At 38.2% G+C, this 24,906-nt stretch overlaps 1 protein-coding gene across 1 annotated transcript in view; it reads right to left on the bottom strand.

The window, feature by feature from the left end:
- Window positions 1–24,428, bottom strand: part of SH2D4B (SH2 domain containing 4B) — a 67,998-nt gene extending 43,570 nt beyond the window's left edge. The window contains exons 1-4 of the mRNA XM_009966016.3: window positions 24,245–24,428; window positions 10,921–11,080; window positions 9,673–9,820; window positions 1,559–1,703 (exon numbers count right to left, since the gene is read on the bottom strand). Of these exons, the coding sequence (XP_009964318.3) occupies window positions 1,559–1,703; window positions 9,673–9,820; window positions 10,921–11,080; window positions 24,245–24,428 (637 nt within the window). The remainder of the gene's footprint in view (window positions 1–1,558; window positions 1,704–9,672; window positions 9,821–10,920; window positions 11,081–24,244) is intronic.
- Window positions 24,429–24,906: the final 478 nt, after the last annotated feature.

The following is a 24,906-nucleotide window of genomic DNA, read 5'->3' as shown; positions in this document are numbered from 1 at the left end:
TCAGTTACCTCTTTAATTCAGTAGTAAGAAAATAATAGCTGGTATTAGTAATGTTTATAGTATTTTGTTTTATTGCCAATTTCAGTGTAAATATAGGCTGGATTTTTATTTTTTTAATAACATGGTTGCAAGCTGATGGTAATTGATGCCTCATTTCCTACAAAACTAAAGGGCTATTTTTTCTACAACTCATTTTGCTCTTAAACACTCAAAATCCAGAAAGCTACAGTTTTCATTTCCAAATAAACATGTACACCTGGATTTAGATAATTCCCCATGAAATAATTACCTTCTCTTTATTGACAGTGTAATATACAGAGGTTTTATTGATCAAAAATGAGCGTAGCCTGCTATGAGCTTGTAAAGTGGCACCAGTGTATCTTATATGGATTTAATTCATGTTGTACAGAATGATTCACTATCACATCAAATCCAGGTAATAGGACTTCAGTAATTAGTCTCCAGGAACTCCTGAATGGATGACTAAAACCATAAAATAAACTTATTACGTATTTTGAAACATTTCTTTTACTTCTGTCAGGAAATAAGTAACACTGCAGCAATATTTTTTCCTACTTCATGAGGTACTTCATGCAACACATACTATCAGTGCCCTAAAACTCCACTTTTAGTATTAGTTGATTAACCTTTGTGTTATATATAATTAATACAATAACTCCACATGAACTAAAACTTTCCAATCATTACATTCCCTTTTTCTGCAGAGAAATCAAATTAATATACACGTGGGAAATAAAAAATATTCTTCCCCCAACAAAAATGCACAATTCTTATTGCAAACAAATTTCCTACTTCTAAAGCCAACTATACTATAGACTCCAGGTGGAGTGGACATACATCTTGTTCACAATAGCCTATTATTTACTCATCATGTGGACCTTTACCTACCTACAGTATGTAATGTATACTTATATATATATATTTGTTCTGTTCCTTATAGACATTTAAAAATCACTGATGTATTTTTAAATTAATCACATTGATGATATTAATAAAGAATTTCAGGGTGGCTAAAAAGCATCTTAATAGAATGAGATCATCATCATAAGGATTTTTGTCAGGGCAACCATCTGAGTAATATTTACTGTAATCTTTTGAAATTAAGTGAGTTTCAGTGCTGATATCATAGCTTGACCCCATCACCATATGGAAGTAATTAAAATACATATGAAGACAGATTTTACCTCTTCAGAGATAGCTGAGGACAAGCTGTCAAAATAACTGTCCAGAATTATTATTACTAAGCCAAAACTGTTAATTAATTACATTAGACAAAAGTTAATGATCTCAGTCACTGTACATGAAAAATTGTCTAGAAGACATTGACATGGATTCTTATTCAGAAAGAAATGTGAAATTGGTAAAGTCACAGTAACTTCTGTTTGTAAGGTCAAGCTGGTAATTTTCTGCAAAATAGTACATTGTTTTGCATTGCTCTAGATAGAAGAGATTTTCTACAACACTTTTCTCCATTCTATAAGTCTCCCTTTATTTGCTTTTAGAAGTGCATTAATCCTGTGAAGGTAATTTTACTCACACTGTTCTTCCCACTCCTGGTCATCGTCACTGTGTTGACTATGCTGCTGAGCTTGCTTGAGGCTCAGATACAACTCTTTTGCCCGGATTTCTTCCTGCAGCCTTATTTGTTCTTCACCTTTTTGTCTTTCCTCTTCTTCTCTTTTCTAGGCAAAATTAAGTAAAACAGAGGTGACTAAAGAGAAAGAAAGTGCCAAAAATTAGGGCACTACTTCAGCTGCCTCCTCCCACAGAGTAGCTACGTTACCTTGGAAAGTATCACTGTCTCTTCTAACTTTGGGTTTCTCACCCATAACAACAGGCATAATAGAAGTTTCCTACCTCTTAGGTATTTCTGAGGAAGTTCTCATTTGAAGGTCGTCTGTCCTATCTTAACACCTGCCAGGACACAAATACCAAAAGCAACCCAAATATAATAATATGAATATCCAAACAATGTTGTTTAATGCCCCTAAGAAAAACTCATACTTGTTTTCCAGTGGTGAAACAGGTGTCTGGAATGTCTGTCTGGAAAACAGAATAAAGCCCTTGTGTCCACCATGGGGAAGGAAAGGCTTTTTTTTCCTCTCCTCCCCCCACCCCAGTTCTCTCTAGCTCTGCAGAAGTTATCTGTTGTTAACCAGATATCTGGAATTAAAGGAAGACAACTCCAATTCTTTTCAGAAGACAGCAATATTGCTGTTTGCTACCTCTAGAAGCTCAGAGAGAGCCAGAAGCAGCAGAAGAAATCAGGACTTTTTGGTTGTTCTGGTCATGGATCACACAATGGCATGTTTAAGGAAGAATGACAAAAATACTGAAAAGTAAGCAATTTAGCAGTGACAAGCAACACCATCTTCAGAGCGGAAAACCCAAACAAATGCAAATCTCCATCCTTTGAAAGAATTCAACCAGTTTTACATTTTCCTAAGTAACATAAATCAACATTTCTCCATTTGGCACAACTGAGCTCCACCAGTTTACACCAGCAGAGGATCTGTCCTCTTGATAACACAACAAATTGACAGATCTGAAATATTGCATATTAATAGTGATGTACCTGTGTAGTGAATAAGAGTTCCAATAACAGACATGATGAAAAATACATTAGATTGCTCTTCTTATGTTTGAGGAAGAAAACTCTAGTATTGTTCTTCAGTCAATTTAAATGCTAGTATCCTTGATTATTTCTAACATCATCCTCCCATTGTTATCTACTGAGTCCTAAAAAGATTAGTTGAGTGAAGAGTTCATTATTTTTGAAAAGCCAGTGTTTTTAGGAAGCATTTATTTCAAAGGCTAGCAGCTTCTTCAAAATAATAATAATCAAAAAAAAAAAAAAATTTTTAATTGATCCATGAAATTAGGGATTCCATATTTCAGTTGCTAGTAAATGCAGCTATTCTTTATTATTATGAGAATATTTATTCACTTAGTTTCACTACCTAAAAAAATCCAATACATCTAATCTATCTTTTCAGGAAGATGGACAGGCACAGGGGTAATCCTCAGTTATCAAAATGTTTTCTATTCAACATCTCAAACCACAAGGTAAACTTAATATGGGGGGGGGGGGAGAGAGGAAGAGGGGTGTGGAATCAATCTCACAGCAGTTTCTCTGAATCACACAAGAGTTTTGTCACAAGCTTGTTGTGATTTTTTTTTTTTTTAATGTAGCTATTGTTGAAGCATTTGTAGTAAAAAAAAGATGGGTGTCTAAAAAAAACCCACAAGAAAACCAAAAACTAGAATTCAGATAGAGTTTGAATTCTTAATGGAAAGCAGTAATGCCTACTAAGAAATTTCTACCTTTTTTTTTTCTTAGTGAGAAGGAGATTGAGTCAAAGAAGAGACACAAACGTTAACACTGGCACTTGATTCTGAATTCACAAAATTTTTTCATTTAATTTTCCTTTTTAAAAGAAAAAAAAAATTTATTTATTCAAATTAGCACACGGATGCATGTGCAAGTATATTGTACAAACTCCTTAAAGGTGTGTGTGAGGAGAAATCACCATTGTTAGTATGACTCAGGAAAGAAAAGTCACCCTTTTGTCAAGTAGAAGTGAAAAGTGTATGACTGTATTTAAAATGAACAACAATTGAACTTTTCACATTTATTCCACTGGAAGAATACAGCAACTAGTTTATCTGCTTCTCTCTGTGAACCCAATCCTGCAGATCAGATTTGAGAGTGAAGATCTGTAATAACCTACAAACATCACCTTCTGCCTGACAGTTGAGAGAGGTTGTACTGTGTGCCATGACCCTTTCAGCTCTTCCAGAATAATTAGGAAGGTGACAGTTCAGTACATAGTTGGAAATTGTCAAGAAACACCAACCTGCTGCAAACAAATCACACTGGCAACTCAATAGGTAGCAGTAATCTAGCTTTAACTCCACTGCAGAATTTGAACATGCTAAATGATCTCATCTAGCCTCTGGCAGCTGAACATTTACCACAAACTTGTTCCTTGTTACTGTAAATGGGTGCCTCACAATGTATGATAGCTTTACTACAGTCAGCTCCAAGTAATATTTAATATTAGCCACAGTTAGCTTCTAATGTTTCAGTCCAATGCAGATGAGAGGAGATTAGGTCAGCATTTAGTTTTTGCTGCAGAAAGATTTAAAAAAATGCACCAAGGAAAAGACAAAATACAGCAATTGATTTTTCTACAATGGAAAACTGAGCTTCTGTCTGCCATGGCTCCTGGGGTCTCTCTGGGGAGCTTTACGGGATGCAGGGCAGCTGAATGACTGCCATCCTGCTCCTGCCATCCATGACTTGTTACAACAGTCCTCTCGGAAGCAAAGGATGCCTGGGGTTCCCTCGATGTTTCAGGCTGGCAGGAAGCATCTTTGGCAGTCCTGAGAGCTGCAGCTCGTCCGCTGCATTACAGCTGCTGTGAATCTCCTGAGATCCCTCAGCAGTCACCCCTGAGCCAGCGCAGACGTCCAGGCTGCCTGCCACAGGGCTGAGAGCACAGCTCATCTTCAGATCTGAGCCCTTGGGACAACCTGCTCTGAAGAAGGGAATCTGGACATCCCGGGGTTCCCAGCTGTGGGACAGCCTGCCCTCAGCAGGGCAGGCACGGCAGGTGGAAATCAGAGGTCAGAGTTCTCTGCAAACCCACCTGGCAGTTTCCAACAGAGCTGCGAGCATCAGCAGAAATATGTCCAACTCCTTCCCAACCTTTTTCTGACAAAATTCTCTCACTTGCATCAGAAAAGTAAGTGTTTGCAGAGACATTATTTTCTCCTCTACTACCAGTATCTCAAAAGGAATTCAGGGTTTGCATCACTTCACTGTGTATGTATTTGCACAGAGACAAATGTATGAAATGCAGTCATGCTTTATGCAGAAGGAGTTATGTTTCCATCATGGCTATGCCCCAGGACATGCTATGTACACACAGCTCATACAGGGACGTAACAACATGCTCCGGTTCACAAAGACCCTCTTTCAGATGAGATCGAAAACAAAGTTAAGGACTATTTCTTATTGGGAGAGATCCAAGATCTATTGCACATGCTAGAGCAGACTCTGCTTGGGTAACCTGCCATAGACCCAGTGATAATCTACTAAAAGTTTGTCTCTGGATCTTAGGGACTCTTCACAGCTTGAGTTCCTGATATGCAAACTATCCTCATTAGTGGCTCAGATTTTCCCATTTACCCTTGGAAAATATCAGAGCTTTGCTAGTTTTTACCAGCGATCCAGAATAAAGACAGTGACTTCAGCAGCACAATCATTACTGATATCACTGGGGAAAATACTTTTCTTTAAAAATAACACCACAGTTCCTCACAAGTAGGACAGAAAAACCAGCTGCCTCACTGCCAACATTGTTCAATAGACAACTGCATAGTAATCCAGAATTTCTGAACTACTGCCACACAAAAGAAAACAAAATGAAGCATTACTGAATTATTGTAATCGCAGTTGAATATACACAACTGAGGCATTTTCAGAATGAACGGGGTGCGAAACCCCAGCAAGGAGCTGTTGTCATATTCCTGGATTCTAAACACGCTGTCCTTGGGAAAGAGTCCAGTGTTTTCTTGGCACAGCAAAGCACAGAGCTGAACTTACAGTTTATTTGCACTTAAAGATAACAGGCCCACTCAAGTGCTTGATGTTTACTTAGCTGCAAGAGTTTTTCAGACCAGGACAAAGTGCTCACTGCTATATGGTAAGAAGCCCACAGTACTCTAAGTGGTGATGGTGATATTTTACTGTATTCCTAAACTCTACACCTTGCAGCAGTTGTCTGAAGAATCAGGTCCACAGCACTTCTGGGCACAGTAGAGCACTCAGACATGTTGAAAGCCCATTCAAGTCAATAGGACTGAAGTGTGTTCTTTCTGTTAAGCATAAGATGTCCTTATTAGAGATTTCCTGAACTGAAGCACTAATTATTCTGTTCTCTGAAGGTTGATTCTGAACCTGTCACCTTTGATGATAAAGGAAATGGCCAGGACATAGAAACCCTTGGATCCACACCTTAAAAAAATTCACTCACCACAATCCCAACTGGAACTAAAGGTCATAAACTTTCATCCAAAAAAAAATGTGGAGGGAAATTATAATGCACTGTTACTCTCATGTCGTCTATCAAGAGAATAAGGATTATTTCCCCTTAAGTGCCACTCTCACTAAAACTCCTATTAAATATTTTTTGATGCATGAAGAAAAACAATGCCCATAAAAGTTTATATGCAGCTTTTGGTTTGCACAAATTTAATTTCTCAAGGAATTTTTAAGAAGCACTCTAGCTTCACTGTCAACTGTGCTTATATTATTAAATTTGGCAGATATCTGATGTTGTCATACAGATAGTAGTTTACAATTAATGTTCTCTTGCTTTATGTAGACCACATGAAGAGAGAACTGAAAGAGTATCTCTGTTATTTCTAAATGTAGCTGAAGGATACCACCCGCCCCTGGCTGGCTTACATACCTTTAATTTGCCCTAGCTCTGCACATTGTTCAAGACTCTTAATGACAGCAACTGATAACAGTAGGAATTTATGCCTATGATCTCACAGCCTTTGTGAATTAGCAAAAAGATTAATGATAGTAATTGGCTCTCTTATTTGTCCTTTGCAATAGGTGCAAAAAAGAATAGCTGTCCTTAAACTGCAAAAATAGAGCAGTCAACATTTATATTCTAGCACCATAAATTAAAGGCATTTCTGCTTAAGAAACACCAAGGAAAGCAATACTTTTCTAATGGTGTTGGAAAAGGAAACAGGGATCATCACTCACTTTGATATGTGAGATATCATTTATCTAGTGCAGACAGCCCTAAAGTCCCATGATAGGTCAAGAGGAATAAAAGCGTTTTAAAAAGGAGTGTTTGTGATACAATGTGGTTAGAAATTAAACACATCAGCAGAAAGGACAGAGTTTCAATCTCCCAAGTCAAAATGCTTCAAGAGGATGAAGCGTTAGCAGAGACTGAACTTTTCATACCCCAGTTTGGAGACTTCTTTAAACACAGTCTGGTCAACATCACAGAGGATGATTACCAATGCATTAAATATTTTAAACCTGTTAAAGTGGGCTTGCTAACTGATCTGCATCTCATTCCACACCCTGAATCATTCATGAAGGGTACATTTCTTCGTGATTTCAATGATTGCAGTCATACATGAGTAGATTCAGTAATTCATCTTTTTCCCAACACCTTAGTTCTATTCACTTTTTGCAGTTGGAGGTAGATGCCAGAAACATAACTTTCCCATTTTCCTGTCTAGGTACCTTTCTGCTCATTCATCTTGTAAATATTTCAGGTACTTCTTCCATTGCACAAGAGTAGTTATAAAAAGAGTAAAATGGGAAGGAAAAGGAAAGTCAAGTGAGCTTAAATAAGCCAGTGGACAGAGAAGTTAACAACTCCCCCATATCAGCCTGTGAGATTCACTTGTCTTTGAAATGCCTTTACTGCTTTTAAGTAGTTCTACAGCACTACGCACAAGATGTGCTCTTTAAAGACCAAGTAATAGATAAGCTGCTTTTTTTCAGTAGCAAAGGTGTGGTATTATAGTATCTGGGATCAATCCCACATTTGGATCTCTGCTGGTAGAACCCTATGTTAGTCCAAGTCCCTCCTATCAGATCTCAAATTACAGATCTAATGAAGACCCAGGTCTGGAAGTATAATTAGACCACATTGTCGTATTAATACAGCAAATTCCAGGAGCACACTTAATAAAGGGGCATTTAAAAAATTACCACTGCGTAATATCTTGTTTCCAAACTCATTTTTGAAGTGAAGGAGTTCATTTCTGCTGGGTCTTGTCTTAAAAATTTTGGTCCATTTACCTAAATTTTTGCAAATATTATCTTCAAACGTTTGACTTAAAGGAAACCATAGGGGAAAAAAAGGTTTCTGTTTCTTTGATAAAACATAGATGTTAGCTACTTTATGAACAGGGGTACAGAAATCCTGGCCAGAAGTTAACATTCGAAGTTCAAAGTAGAAACTGAACCAAATTCTCATCACACTTACAGCATTGCAGCTCTTACTCTGACCAGGCACACAGCTGGATGGAGGATACCTGCTCGCTTCCCGAAAAACAGTGAGAAGACAGATCACTGTGACATTACCTTTCCATCAGCATGGAAATGAGAAGAATTTGGTGACATTCCTTTTAAATTGTATCAACAACTGAAAGACTAGTTTTTCTTAATAGCAAATTATGACTGCTGGACACTAAAATTCTCACAAGTTGCTCACTCTGCTTTTTGAAAAAGTGTCTTTGAAACAGAATAGTAGCAGTAAGCTTGTGGACATTTACCCCTTCAAGTGCACTGTAAATCAACCACAGCGGTGCAAGTGAACAGTGTATCGGTCTTTCTTTGTTCAACAAGACTTTGCTTTCCAGAAAGCAGAGGAAAGAGCATTTAAATAGTTGCTCTGCTCATTATTCATACATTAATAAAGCACTTGAAAGGTATAGTTTCATTACTCATTGACACCAAATTTCAAAGGCCCTGTTCTTTCCTATGAATTCAAATTAATTGTGCAAAGGTAAACCAGCAACTTTGTGCAGAGGAGGCTACAGGAACCGCCTTTGCTTTGTGCTACATAACCACCCTCACATCCCAGGCCCACACTTTGTAGAATGACTTGCTGACTCTAGTTTGTAATCAAACCGCATAAATTTAACACTGAGTTTTTCAGCATTCCTCCCATCACAGAGGAACGAGAGGGGAGTCTATGTGCACTTTCCACACCTTTAATCACCATCCCAGGAAGGGAAAAATGACACAGCAAGCTGTCAGCAGGGGAAAGGTGGATAGATGGAAGTTACTGGATGCAGATCTCCTAGGAGTTGTATTTTGCTACAGGCTTTCTCCATGGAAACCCAGCCTCACCAATCTTCTGCAGACCCAAAGAGCACATCCCAGACTCAGAAGACTGTGATAATTTCTCTGCACAGTAAACCAACTGTATTTTATTTTCTCATTTTTAAACAAGCTTTTATCTCCATAAAGTAATATGGAAAGGGTAGACAGAGGCCTTTTTTTCCTGTTTAGTTTTCAAATTGTTATTTTCAACAACAGAACATGAAAAAAAACATATTATTTCTAACAAATATTAATATACTATAACTGAGAGCCCATAGAAAATTCAATAAAAATCAGGCAAATTAACTTCTCCCAGCGAAGCCAACTGGAGTTTTCCCATATGCTGAGTAGGATAAGGTTCTACCCCTCATTCTCTTAAAAAAAAATAGTGATAGAATTTTCAAGTTATATATGTGAAAAACTCATCCAAAATACACAAAATATGTTTAAGCAAACTAACTTAAAATTAGACATTTCACAACTGTAGATTTTTTCCCCCAGTATGATTCTCTCAGCACAGCTGACTGAACAATTCTGTTAATGTGTGAGCTGAATAACCAGTTTGATTGTCCTGACACTTTTGAATGAGATATGTAATTTTTTTGCATCACTCACCCAGCTGTTCCAGTGAACACCATGTAGCTATTTGTATATTCCAGGATGAAAAATTACCACTCTGGGTTTTAAAGCTTATTAATAAACATGCACTGAAGGTGACAAGAACTTGGAATCTATATAAAAACACTATTAAAAAAGCTAAATTACTCTATGCAAACCTTCAGTTCTTCCTGAATTTTTTCCTCCTCCACTTTGGCAGCTTTCCGATCTTCTATTTCTATTTTCCATTTTTCTGCCACTATTCTGGCTTTTTCTTGAGCCATAGCATCCCGGAATTTCTTTGTAATTTCAGCCTCCTTTTGTCTCCTTCAGAAAAGATTTTGAAAATAAAAAATAGTCAGTGTTTTAAAATATTTTTTAAATTGAGGATCCACACTTGCTCACTGGTTGCAACAAATAATTAGCATAAGACTTAATGGAAATATACAAGGAAAGAATTAAAATGTATTTAACAAGAGACATACCACAAATCAGATTTGAGGAAATTATCCAGAAGGCAGACATTTTCAATTTTTGATAAATCACTAATTAAAATAGCACCTTCTAAATTAAAGAAGTACTTCCTCGATGTCGTTGAGTCATACCATATATTTTTACTTCCCTGACTGAAAAAATAGATTTTTCTGTCAGTCTAGTAAAGCATGATTGGGAATTTATTGTCTCTCAAATATCAATGCAAATGTCTGCCAAATTCTTACACTAGATTCTTTATTATTGCTGACAGAGTAAAGGTACACAGAGCACTGGTTGAAGCTTTTAATCCCTGCTTAAATATGCAATCACTATAAGCAAGAAGAATGTCATATGAAATGGAATAATATAGAATTATCTGATATTTAAACTGTCACTTTTCAGTGCTGTACTACAAAAGGAAGTGCAGGAGGCAGGTGGCCCACTAAAATATCAAGCATCAAACCAGTTTTGAATCTCTCCCAAAGCTGGAAGAGGCCCTGCTGGAAACACCAGTATAGCACTTTGTGTAATCAGTTTCTGGACTGCTGGGATAAGAATTAATACAAGCAACGTACAAATAAAAACAATTTCAAAAAGGATTTTTTGTACCAAATACCCATTGTGGGCCTAGATATGTGATACAACAAATATTTCTAACTTAATCATCTTAAAACCAGATTGTTTCATTTTTACTTATTTACAAACTGGTCAATGGTTTAGCAAAATTCCCCAAAAGAAGAATGTTTGCTTCACTTTTTTTGTGAAAGAGGGTTTTGGTTTTTCAGTATTCAATAAAAGTAAAATTACATTTTTCACGTGCTGAAAAATTGCCAAAACATGTGAAAGCATATGTTCACTTACCAGTTTTACCCACCATTACCTGCCGCCTTTCTACAAGGCCATGTCTCCCATTATGCCAAGTGGACCCTGAATTCAGATTCTTAAATCCTCACCATAGTTCTTCTGCCTCCTTCTGTGCTTGTTGCCTGGCTCGCTCTGCTATTAGCTCCTCTGATATCTGTTCATACGGCTTGTCACCTGGGGCTTCTCCCATAACCCAGACCCAGACCTCACCATCCTTCCCACGTAGCCACTGCACATGTTTGCCATTACCTGCAACAGCCACCAAGAACAAACCAAAAATATAAATACTGGCTCAAATTCTTATGTAAATATAGATGAAAATATGAGAAATCTGCAATTTAGAAACATTAAACTTGCAGTTTATAATTCAGAATAAAGCATTACGGAGAAGTTAGATGGAACCTTCAGATTCGACCAATCTACCATGAGCGGGGAAAAAAAGGGGATTTGTACACTCCAGGTCACACAATCTTTAAAGACTCACTGTCCCACAAAAATAAGGAATTAGTAATTCTGACATGCATTTCCCAGAATTTAGGTATTATGATCCCTTCTAATTGTTATATTTTCTTTCTTCATTCAGCAAGGGATAAATGAAGAGAATATAAGAAAAGATAGGGTGACAACAATAACCAGCAACATTCTGACTAGCAACACTTCAGCACACAGAGGATGTTGACTGTTGAGCAAATAGAGGCTTCATTGGAACCCCTGCAAAAAATCCAGGAATTTCCTGCTCCCACTGTGTGAAGGCGGAGTTTCAGAAAGCCTGCATACTCAGAGCACACCACTCAACACTGCAAAGCCTTTTCTGTTCAGGTAGGCAACTGAAAGGGATTAAGTTTCTGGTTCAGTTTTCAGGAAAGACACCATGCAAAAGCCTATGGTTACTGTGTCGACAGAGTGATTTTTAAAACGCTAAAAAAGCCTGAGGGCTCTTTACAAAATAGACTACATTTGGTGAACCTTCGTGTCCAAGAACCAGCTATAGGATTCCTGTTGGCTACAAAAGGCACTAGATTAGATCCTATCTGGATACATTTTAATAGTCATATACACTACCTGACTTCGTGTGGTTTGGTCATTTCCTTCAGCTTCTATTTGTATAAACTCACAGGTGTTTCATGCATTTTAAAGGTTCACAGGAAGGAATTGGTAGAAACACCTCTTATGCATCCATTTTTATGTTTTATTTCTTGCAATTTTGTGGTAGCTGTTCTTCACAAAAGGAGATTCCACCAGAAAGACCATTGCCAAGATGGACAATGGCTTTATTTTAAAGAATGCACACTAAAAGGCCATGGAAGCCCAGCACTTCATCTCACTTCCTGTATAGTACAGTCCACTAGATTTCCCCTTCTTACCCAATTATCGAAGTTAGGAAATGGTGCATCGCCACACAGCTTCTAAAAGGCATCTTGTCTCATTTGAAAACATGAAAAAATGGACAATCCACCATTTTCCTAGGTAGTTTTTCTCTGATGTTCCCATTAAAGTTAACAGAAACCTGATCCTATTTGAATGACCAGTTTTTGCTTCCGTGCTTTCTACATCTTTCTCTCCTAGCATCATCTTAGCTAGTCTCACCTTCAAATACTGTTTGTTCTGTGATAGGACAGTATCCATTTAACCAGATTAAGTTTCCCGATGCACAATCAATAAAGTGTTTCTGACATCCCAGACTGAAGAGAGAAAACTGCAGGAGGGAATGGAGCAGGGCTGTTGACAGCAGGCAGTGCCAGCGCCAACCCACACTCGCAAGTGTTGACAATACGAACTGAAGGCAATGAACATATCAGATCTCTCAATGAAAGCTTATATTCTATATCAAATTTGAAAATGTGATTTATACAAATTCCCAGTGTTGGCCTAATGGTACTGAATTCAAGGAGGGGGGCTGGGTGGTGTGTGTGGAAATTTAAGCTAATAATGTTTTCCTTCAATAACTCTCAAAAGCATTTGCTCTTTCACAGTCTATCAGATTATGTCTCAGGTTATAAATGTGAATGTATTTTATTGCGGTTACTATTCTGTACATTTCTGTATTCCTGTCAGCACAACATTTGTGTTGTATTTTTTTTGGATACAGCATTTGAACTGCATCTGCCAAGAACTGACTGGCCATATCAGTATTTGCCTGCAAGGTTTTCACCTACTGCATTTCATGGCAAAGTATCTTGAGAACTATGGAATGATTTCCCAGGAGTACTGATCCCACATAACTAAAAGCAGCTTCTGTTTTAAAAGTGGCCCATGTCCTCTTTCCTGGGAGGAATCTGGATATCTGGACATATAAAGTTGTTCCCCTTTATTTAGTACTTTAAAGAAAACATTGCAAACAACATGTCTCATGTTAATTTTTCTGTATCAAAACTGGTAGATATCAAATACATCTACTGTTTTGAGACAACTTCACTAATTCTGCTCATTTATGAGCTTACCAGATGGAAAGTTAATAAAAAAAACACTTTTCAGGACAGTAGAGAAATTTTATCTTTTCTTATTCCCAGATTTTCTGTGCCAAAGAGTTATTAATGGGTTTCTCAGAGGCACAACTTATCCATTACTACCCAGCCCCATAAAACAAATAGTTGATTTGTAGATGTCTTGAGAAATTGTTCTCTTTCTTCCTTTTAAAATAATGAATCTCTCTTCTAAAGCTATAGACAGTAGATGTATAAACTCATTTGAAAACATCAGTAAAGTATATTGTTGGTTCAGCACTAACTACTCTATTCTACAGTACAGTATACTATTGTATATACGTTTCCATGGTTCAAGCTGAAAGATAATAGCAGTGTCAAACAATCTGGCAATTTTAAGCTTCAGCAATAAACAGACCTCCACATGTACAAATTTAAGCAATTCAACCTGAGCACATATGCCTTTCTTCAGGTTCATTCTTTAGAAGAAGAGGTCCTTTTCACATCCAACCACCCTTTCTACTTTAGTTCAAGAAATTACTCCCATGCAAATATTCCCTTAAACCTACACTCCCATAAAGTTGGAGATGGGCTTTACTGTACAATCTGATCATAAAACTTGGTTGTTTCTTAGCACAGAGTAACATTCAAAAATAAGTGTGCAGAAGAAGAAATAAGCAGCTCAGGACGAAAATCTGGAACTGTGAAAGCAGAATTCCTGCCATACAAAAAGTCTTTGCAGCCTGCAGAATCAAGTTCACGGTGGTCAGTGTCAACTTAATTAGGCTAGCGATACTGGGCTTTAAATTTTAAAATGTAGAACCATTTGCAAGATCTGAGCTGAAAGTACAGAAAATTATTTTCCTTAATATTTTTAGGAAACTAAAGTTGTCCACTTTGTGAGCGGAGAATTGCCACCAGTGAGGACTGATTATAATAAAATAATTTCTGCTTGAAGATGCCTCTCAGTATTAAATTTTTCTGCAAAATAAGATCTTTTGTTAACACAGTTTATTTCTAAATGAAACAGAAATAGGAAAAAAAAAAAAACAAAACAAAACTAAACCTAAAAGAAAGAGACAGGTTCTGACTATACACATTTGAAATCCAGTTGAGAAAGTGGCAAGGGAACCTCATGTTTCCTGTTCAGAAGCAGGCTTCTGAGCCCAGTCACAAAGCCTAATGCAGAGTCAGGAAATAATAATTAAATCTTTTGAGCCCCAGTCTTGTGCCTTGACCACAAAAGTACTTTTCTTTTCCTGCAGAGACTGTGTCAGGCTGCAAAGAAATACCATTAGGGTGTAGTGGACATCAAAATTAGTCTGGACTGGAGAGTAGAAATGAAAGTGTTTTAGAAACAAACACTACTTTATCAGGAAAATGTACTGAATAATTTACCAAGTCTTTTCCATTGCTACTCTTCAGACCAATGATTTATTAGCTTGAGTCTTCAACCAGTTTTTTTTTGTCTGAAACAACATTGTAGCACCACAAGAAGGAAACATCAATTCTAGCAGTTCTTTTCACCTGTAGTTCCTCCATGAGTTAGTACCTTCCATGGAGTTCCCCTAAACCTGCATCTATACTGCTTTGAGACCAATAATTTGGTTTCTGGACATTGCTCCTTACTCCAGACAAATGCAAAATCAGGTATCTCAAATTTGCAGCACAAAGGGATCACAGTGAAAACCTCCTTGGAGACCTACAGCCTGAGCCAACAGCAACACAAATTTGCATGTATAAACACACACAATCAAAAATAAGACCAAATCATGTTTTCTATTTGTTTGTATTTACGCAGTCAATTCTATAACAGCAGTGAAAGTATAAAACAATGCCCAAGAGAGCAATAGTAAACCCAAGGCTCTCACCTATAAGAATTATTAGTCTCTATCAGCAGCACTACTAATCTCATACACACACACAGAGTGCTGGAGTGTAACCATGAGTTGTGATATATGGCACCACAGGCTGCTCTTGGCCTTTGTGCTACCCTTAGGACGTCCCTGGTGTAGACAGGATATCATTAGTGCCATGGCTGAATGCTGCCAGAAAATACGAACGCTGCCAGCCACCTCGGGAGAGAAAGAAAAACAGCACCTGAAGATGCACAGGCAGGGGAATCCTGGCTGCAAGCAATGCTCGGGCTAAATCAGGCTTCTATTCCAATCAGCTCAGACTTCCACATTGTGCTGAAGGCTTAGAACAAATGGAGTTACACAAGGGAGAACTGGGCCTTACACTGCCTCTGCTAACCAGGACGGAGGAGCAGAACCACAGATTGCGTTTGGAGGTTTTATGGAGTTTTTGAGTTGTTTTTTTGTGGTTTTGAGTTATATCTGGCTTCATTTTCACGCATGCTTCTAATTAAAAGTGCTTTAAAAATAACAGTAATCAGAGCAAATAGAATACTGCTGGAGTCAGCTTCCTTCCTCCAAGCCTGTTTGTCATTGCTTTAACAGTTTGTTGCAGCATCCCCAACAATTCACATTTGTGATCCATCTCCAGCATTTATGAGGGAACTACTCCAAGGACCATTAAAGGCCTGATTTGGTGTCAAGTCTCCCAGATGTGCTGTCACTTAGCCACAGCCTGCCCGCTTAGTCCAGCAAAATGATAGAGCTCACCAAGGAATCCTGACTGCCTTTCTATCACTCGGAATACTAGAGGCTGTGTCAAGTGTAAATTGAGAAAATCAGAAGATCGGTGATTTATAATCTCAGAAACATGGAATGGCATTCAAAGTCTGCTGAAAATTCTCAAAAAGATCCGCTATTTCCATGAACAGTCTTGTTTTTCTGAGGTTGGGCTTCCCACCATGGTTCTCCTGCTTGGAATCTACAGACCTCTGCAATAGCAATTGACTCTCCTTCATCACTTCCTGGAAAGCTTCGTAGTCATACAAGTACCCTTTGACTCTTTAGAAAACATTCTTTTTCTTTCCTCTCTCTTCACTAGAAAAAGGCTCCTGAAATTTATTCTGCATTTGAAACAGCCTGCAAGAACAATCACTGCTGACATCAAACTGATCAGCCTGATCTACTTTGTGGAGTTTGGTGTGTTTGTAGGGTTGGGTTTTTTTTTTTATTCTTTTGGGGTTTAGGTATCTGGTATACTTTGGTCTAAGCACAATGTGTTTTACATGAGATTTTACCCTCGGCTTTCCAAGAAAATTATTTTTATTGCTTCCTTGAAGTAGAAGCTTGAATTTTGATAGTCTGCAGGGTAGATGAGATTCCATTCAGGGTTTCGTTAGCTGCAGGACATGCGTTAGAAGCACATTGATTAGGATGAAAATGAGAATGTGAGCTTTAGGCTGTTCTCAGTTCCTTGAGTTTACTCAGTACAAGGATTTTATTTAATTGTATTTCTTTTTCATACAAACACACAAATACACACATAATTTCACTTCTTTCTAAGGAGAAAACCTAGGAAATTACTGTGAATGTTTCTGAGAGACTGTTTAAAGGACAGAATGCGCTTTTCCAAACCTAAACTGCCATAAATCCATTAAATTACATATAGAATAATTAGGTGGTAATGATGAAATTAATGAAAATAACATAATCCCACAATAAACTGAAGATCTGCAGTAATTACTACTGTGGTCTGCCTCTGCCAATAGTCATAGGACCATGAACCCCTCTAATCCGAGAACACATTCAAAAAAATCAGTCACTTGAATTCTTAAAACAACAAGAAAATGGGGAAAAATTCTGAACTTCTTAAGCATCCCCCCCAACATTTCAGTTTACACACCCTCCAATTCCAACACTGTGTTGTGTGCCTTTCTATTTAAAGGAGGATTTGCAGAGGCAGAAGGAAATTCAGCTGATTTACATTAATATATCAGTAAGGGTTGCAGGATCTCAGCATTGCTGAAAAATCAGCCTTCATGGCTCTCCAGCTGCCTCCTGATCATATAACAAACTCAATCTTCTGTTTATGGAATTACAGCCTGTTACCATGGAAATAATTATGCTGCAATATACCCCTGCAGGATCAAATAAAGGAAGAGTGACTGCAAGAGAGCAAACATTAAGGAAGGAAACAGTTACTCAAATAAGACTATGGTAATTAACAAATATAGCAAAAATAGCTGTACATAACACTCAAAGGTGAAGTGGATATGCATTATCACATGGTATGTATATATGACATATGTATATATAGGTCTGCATACGGTAAGCAAAAAAAAAAACACCACCACCACCCTCCCCACTTCCCCCCCTAAAAAAAAAAAAAAAAGGAAAACAAACAAACAAAAAAACACCCACAGAAATAAAGTATAATTTACATGGCCTGGTCTTTACCTATTATGTCCCAGATATTTTCTTGGCTCCTCAGCCAAGGCACGCTGTTAGACACCACAATTTTGTAATTTGTCCACTTTCAACTGAGAGATAACATTTAAAACTCAATCTTAAAGCCATTGTTCTAACTGTGTACAATCTAGAGATAGTTTCTTGACTGTCCATTTTAATGATCCTTTCACTATAAACTTTATAAAAATGTAGATACACATCAGATCAAATTCAAAGGTTGTAAAATCATTCACAGCAGTATCACTCAATGTTTTTTTCTTCATCAAAAAAAATAAAGTCAAGAACATAGTACTATAATTTCTGATTCCTGATCCTAATTGTCTCTTGTAAAGAGTAAAAGCTATATACGGGGCTTGATTTCTCACACAGAGCTATCACAAAGTACCCAGGTTTCCCCACTGCTGAAGAATAAACAAAACCAAGTCTGCACGGCTACTTCAGGGTCTGTTGGAAACTCATAGCAGAGGGATAAGGCTTCTCTGTCACAGAATGAACAGAGAACTATGGATCACTTTCTGCACCAGACTCCCCTACTTAATGCAGCGTGTCAGGTTTACACTGACTCCTTTTATCAGGCACACAGGACCACAAAAACTGGGAGAACTACATCAATACAGAGAGAATTTCTAGGTCCACAGCACAGCACAGGACTTGAAGGTTAATGAACCACCATCAGTGCCTGCCTAAATCCACTGCTGACATGAATACACCGAGTTTTCCCATGTCTTCCAAATGCTGCTTTCAGAATTCTGTGCCTCTGTCCTTGAATGTCTTAGTGCTAAAACCTGGCAAAATTGGCAAGGAAATACTGGATTAGTTTGGGTGAATCCCATTCTCCCCTTGGCTGCAGTACTGCTCTCTTTCCATATCAAGTATTCATGAGCTTGCAGACAGTCACAACCTCATATCATTACCAGAGCACTGGTATGTACAAGAAAGCCCATCCAACACCACTGTGCCCAGACAGGCCGAGGAACACAATACCGCAGAGAAACACAGGAACGCTCTCCTTGCCAGTGGCTCAATTAACCCAGTAGCCTCTCTCAGAAAGTGGCTGATGTCAGATGCTTCAGACAACGGGAGCGCTGAGGACCGCACGCGTGCAGGAGAAACCTCCAGTGTAACAAGGCCCAGGTAGCCAGCAATATTCTGCTGCCATTTTTCTGCAAAACCGGGAAGTCAGCTTCAGGGCAAGGTATGAGACTAGAAAGCACAGACTTACACCTAAACCTAGGAGGGCAGAGAAGTCCCTCTGGATTTGTTCCATCTGGTACGTATTTAGGTCATGTGGCGGTTGGAGGTCGCTGTCCAGCCCCAGATTTGGAGAAGTGAACAGATAGTTCAGAAGTTGCTGTTTAACCGTACCACAGAACACAGCCACACTGAGCAGGAGCTCCGAGCAGATGAGTTCTGGCCCCAGGGTATACAACACAGACAAAACCGCACCACATCACAAGCTGCTGTACATGTTGCGAAAGTTACGTTAAAACTTTCCCAGTTTAAATTAGTTGGCTCAGTCCTCTAATAAAAATTATTCTAGCATTCTCACTAATGTTCTCCTGCTACTTTTTTGGCTGTATCTGAATTGGGAACAAAAGACAGGGGTCTACAGAATTCAAGGCCAGATACAGCCAGAAATTTCAAAAATACTCAAGCCTGCTGTCTCAGGTTGGACCCGTATCCAATGATACCAAGAAAGAGGCAGTGAACGCTGCCAGGAGCACATCTCTGTAGGAGATAAAATCATAGCTAAGCATTACCAGGGTGTGTAGAGGCCTTAGTATGAACGAGGAGTACATTTCTGAGTTCAAAAACATAGAAAAAGTGTCACTGCATGTAGAGCCACTTACCCTTCAGACAGACACCCCCCCCCCCCCCAAACACACGCCCACTCACTGGCCTTCACATGTGACACTGATGTATTTTCCAACCACCCACTTGTGATATCTTAAATACTTGCTTACAAGTACCTATTCTCTAATCATTTTATAACACAAAACCCATTTAGATAGAGAAATTATTTTCTAGCCATGCTGTGATAAGCCTACCTAATTTTCTCCCAGCTACTCTTGCTGAGGACAGGTAAATAAGAGTGTTTACAAATAGTTCCTTCCTGGACAACATGAGCTGCAGTTCACAATGAATAAATGTCAGAACAGGCGGCAGCAGACCAGCATTGTCTTCCCTCCAACATGGCTGTCCTTCAGCTACCTAATGCTCAATAGCTTTTGAGATCTCATTTTGGGTATGCTGACAGCTCTGGATACTGCTTCAGAGTCAAAATCCAAATTGGCAGGGTCCTTCGCTTACTCCCAACTCAGCTACTCTGGTTAAAGGGCTCCTGCCTAATCAAATAAATATGTTTCTTTGCAAATTGCAAAGCTGCCTGTCAGTCAACTCTCAGCAAATCCCAAAGGAATCTTGAAATTTTGAGAAGACTTCCCTTAGTGATTTTAGCACAATAAGACAAGGCAACCTGTTTTATTACAATGAAAATATGTTCCTGAAAGATCTGCCCAGGAGTAATTTGTAAATGAACTGGAGACAGACCTCCAAGAATTCAACTCACTTGTGAAACTGTATCAGAACAAGCCAGCAGCCATGATTTAATTAAAGCTACAAAATATGTTTTTTTACCTTGTATAAGTTCACTAAACTCTGCAGTTCTGGGATGACCCAAATGACACTCAAATTCTACTAACATTTTTAGGCAAGGTACAAACGTAGGCTAGATACAAACAGCAAAAACATGGAGCAGTTCATTCAGTATCTTGTAAAGGAAATATTTCATTATGAAGTGATGCTTAGATATTGCTTCCTTTTAGACATCAATCTGCATTTTTAAAAAGGGAAAGAAATTAAAACTGTTGAATAATCTGAAAACATTTCATTCACCCCCAAAGTGAAATAATTTCTTAATATTGACTCATTCTGATACAAATTTCAATTTTAACCTTTTCTCAAGATATATGAAAGAAAACAATCCAAATGGAAAAGCAGGCACAATTTAGCATTTACTGAAGGTGACTAGTATTAATTTATTTAGAAATTAAGAATGACTAATTACACATAGACTGTTACACTATTTGGCTTGCTAAACACTCTCAAGAACTTGCATCTTATTTCATGGTTTGGACTTGGTTTTGTTTTCCAAGAAGCAAATTTCATAATACTGAATAGGACATTTATGGACAATCTGCATTCAGCGGCGCTTCTATAAAAATCACTGTAGATTTTGGGCCTTTGCTAGTTACTTTCCCAACAACTAAAAAATGATCACACTAACGAGTATTCCCTAAACCTGCTGTTGATTTTAACTCAAGCAGAAGGACAACCTGACCTGCATATGCCACTTATTTTCTCCCCAACTCTGCCCATGTGATTTCTGTAAGACAAAGCATTTAAACCTTGCACAAGAACCCTTCATCCTCAAGTAACTATAGAAAATTAAAATTGGATTCACAATCACTGCCCTGTTTTGAAAAATCCACCCCTTTTGCTATGCTGCTGGCTTCACATGTACCACTGCACAGAAGCTCTTGAACTGATGGAGAATTGCACCAATTGGTGTACCAGACTCCAGATCAAGCCCAAGCACTTTTTGGAGCATTTTTAATTAGAAGAGTGCTCTACAGGGCCACTCTAGAAGAGTGGCCATTAATTCCTTTTGTTCTATCTCACCTTATCCTACCCCAAAGAGGTGGGGCAAAGTTTTCATATGTAGCTGTTCAAACTCTGAGGAAAACAGAAGGATGTGAAAGCTAGTCCCATAAAGATAATTCCAATTAAATTAGTAAAAAAAAATATTTTATACAAATGTTATGTCATTCACAAACATACACATTTTTCTGTCAACTAGAAAATTGCAGAATCTCAGCACAACATTAGAGATATTAAAGTCCTACCTCTGTCTTCCACTATATGTCAGGCTACAAAGATCCCTATAAAGCCAGAGTAGCTCTTGGTTTCAACAAAATAGCACGAACATAAAACCTGTGTCTCTCAGTAGAGAGTCAAAACCAAAACCTTGCAGAGGAAACTGCTCAAATCCCTCAGACTCAAAGGAATAAAGAAGATTTAATTACAGTAGCTCTAAACTTCCTGGTAGCCACTAATTTTAAACAGAATAAAAATACTCCGTATTCTATGCTGTGTGGCAAGGGGGGAACATTTGGAAATTCACTTATACATCAACAGAAAATGAAAACTAAGCAGCTTCAGGGTCCAAAAAAGTGTTGATGCCAAATGTCTTCTAGGGAAAAAAAAAAAAATGAAATCACTTACTGTGACCCTTTGAGTCATATTGACAAAAATATTGCACAGTAATTCCTATCTTACACCCATAATTTCTGGTTGACTTTTTTCACCTTTTATTTTATTAACAAGAAACTAGCTCCATTATGAGACCATTTACTATCATATTACGGAACTGTACAGTAGAAATCAGTTGCAAGTCTCTGTACAGTTAATGACCAGCATGCCTGAAAGATGGAAGTTATCTTTTGTAACTCTGGTCCACATCAGTTCATGGAAGTCAAAATATATTTTCAGCAGAACCTAATGCCTGACTTGCAAAGCTAATTCCAATAGTTCTCTCTAAAAAAATCAGGAAGATCAGTTCTTTAGTACAGTTCTGAAGGAAGTAGAAAGTTTCTAACAGTGGGCAGAAGTCAAACCTAAGCAATACCTTAAATTGGCAATTTAAGAAGGTAAAATGGAAATGGGCTTTTGTGAAACTTAACTCCATGTGTATTTGTGAATACTTTTGTCAGAGTAAATATAATCTATAGGTTACTCTGCTGCTCTCCTTTCTCTTATTCTTTATAAATCACAAAATTAATTACCCAGAAAATGGTCTCCTGTAGTAGGAAGCTGAACAGGTTTAATGTATAATTTATATATGGAAATTTAGGTGTCAACACTATGACAAATCATCACATAAATATTTTTGCAGTTAGATTTTTCTGCATCTGTCTTCCTCAAAGAATGAGCATGATAGAGATTATCTCAATGATATAATGTTGTTTTGGTATGTGGAACTGAACTGCATTTTTAATTTTTTCTCAGCTAGGAATCAATCAAAATGAACAAGGTTTTTGTGCTGTATGAGAGAAGCTATTTTGATGCCATCCGTCTTTGGAGAGCACCATTCACAGTAAGAACACTAACATGAAGAAAATAGAAATTAATCAGAATGAGGTTTTCCAGCGTCCACTTTGCCATCTGTGAGGGGACATTTTGAACTCCCATTACAGCTGATTAGGGTGTTCTGAACGTTCCCCCTTTATTTTAAGGTTACCATTGTAACATACTCTAGAGTCATTTCATAAAAGCCTTTGCTTCAATTGAGTCTTGGAAACAAGTTTTGCTTTGAAACATGTTTCTTTTATAATAGTCTTTGAATTGTTAAATATCTAATGAGCACTCTGTAGGATTCAGAGGCTCAAACATTTTAAGAAATCTGACAATCTAATCCAATAAACTACCTGCATTGAGGTGCTCCAAACAAAGCTTTCTACCATGGGCGTGTTGAGCAATGCTTTAGACACTGACTGTGGAGTCACATAGCTATTAGAACTCTTTCTCAAAATCAGCTACCCAAAATTAATAGAAATGGTGAATATTCAAGTTGTAATAGCTTTAAAGATATGATCAGATCTTTGGCATTTCACAGGGAAAGGAGAGTTTGGCACATCTCTGACATTTCCTTGCTGAGTGAGGAATCACTGCAAGTACATTTCCAAGATTAAAATGTTTTCTATCTTGCATCAGCCTAACAACTTCATCCTGTGAACGGGGAAAGGGTTGGAAGTCACTTGTTCAGAGAAGAGAGCAAGGAAGTAAGTATTTCTGCTTATTCCAAACCACTTGGACCCACAACCAGACACTTGGAAATTACATTCAAAGAAGTCCTTTTTTGACGTTTTCTTCCACAATTTTGCTTATCTGCTTTTTAAGGCAACACACAGATTTAGCATCCATAACAGCCTGCAGAAGGAGCTCCATCATTTAACTACATATTGCATGAAAACACATTTCTATTTTTTTCTTTTTTGGTTTTAGTTGTTTTGGTTTGTTTTTATGTGCTCGCCCCACTACCACAGGATTACCTAGACATAATCTTTTGGAGAGTGTTTACTAGCACAGTGGAAATTTCGTCTCATGGAACGGCTGTTCTGACATCACAACTTATTCACAAACAGCCCATCATAACAAGCTCAAGTTCATGAATTTGTCTCCTACTCCAACCACTTGGAAACATTTAATGTCAAGAAATGTCAACAGCACAGGCAAGACTGCCTTTTGTCTGACTGATGGGTAGGGGTGGGGATGGTAAGTGAAGAAAAAAGCCTCAGGAATGGAGGGGAAACTTGGACATGGTACATCTGTTACCACTGAGAGAATAAGAGCAGACTCCAGACTGAAAGAGGCACTTCAAAACTGCTCTCCTTACTCCCACACTAAACTATCCCCCTGGAGAAAGAAGCAGCCTTGAGAGACAATAAGCAGGAACATGGTGCTTTTGCTGCCCCTGGCAGTCTTTTTGCCTAAGGGGACAGCTGGCACCCTTCCTTGTAATCTCTTTCAGATGCATGCTGCACCATAGGCAGTTGCATGCCTACCATCCCCAGCTGTTAAGTATAGAAGGAGGTCACAAATCTTACTCTGTTTGCGCCTCGCTGTCTTTCTCAGCACGGCCTCCTCCATTCGTGCTTTTTCTTCCCTCTCCTTCCAGCGCCTCAGCTGCTCTTCTCTCATTTTGTAGAACAAGATCTGCTTTTGCTCTTCATTCAGCTCTGCCAGGAGCTCAGGGTCAATATACATATCACGCAAAATTTGCTGCAGCATGACGACTTCAAAATAAAATAAAAATAAAAAAAAAAAAAAAAAAAAAAAAAAAGAGAGAGAGAGAGAGAGAAACCTGCTTCCAATTATACTCACTACAGTGACAAAACCCCCCTGACACCACTCCAGAAAGCAATCCGCAGCAAAGGAGCTCTCCCACTCCTGCCTGCCCAGGAGAGGTCTGGTTCTTGCTCCGGCCCTCTTCGTACAGGCATATTCTGCTCCTTGTCTCTTACAGGGACAGAGTTCTCTGCTTATCTCATCCTCCAAAGGTAGGGACAGGTGTCAAGTGAAAGGAAGGGGGAGGAACAGACAAGGATAAGGAAAAAAAAATGAAAAGGCCAGGAGGAAAATAAAGCCACTTCAGTGCTCCTGACTGCAAGCCGGTAGAAATAAGGGATTCTTGATTGAACCCATCAGCTTTGCTCCCCTGAGCAGAAGGAAATTCAATGTAGAGGAAGTCTCAGACTTTCAGCTCAAG

Source organism: Tyto alba, unplaced genomic scaffold (assembly GCF_018691265.1).
Source record: "Tyto alba isolate M040663 unplaced genomic scaffold, T.alba_DEE_v4.0 Super-Scaffold_1, whole genome shotgun sequence".
Lineage (NCBI taxonomy): Eukaryota > Metazoa > Chordata > Aves > Strigiformes > Tytonidae > Tyto > Tyto alba.
This window is presented reverse-complemented; position numbering and strand designations above follow the sequence as displayed.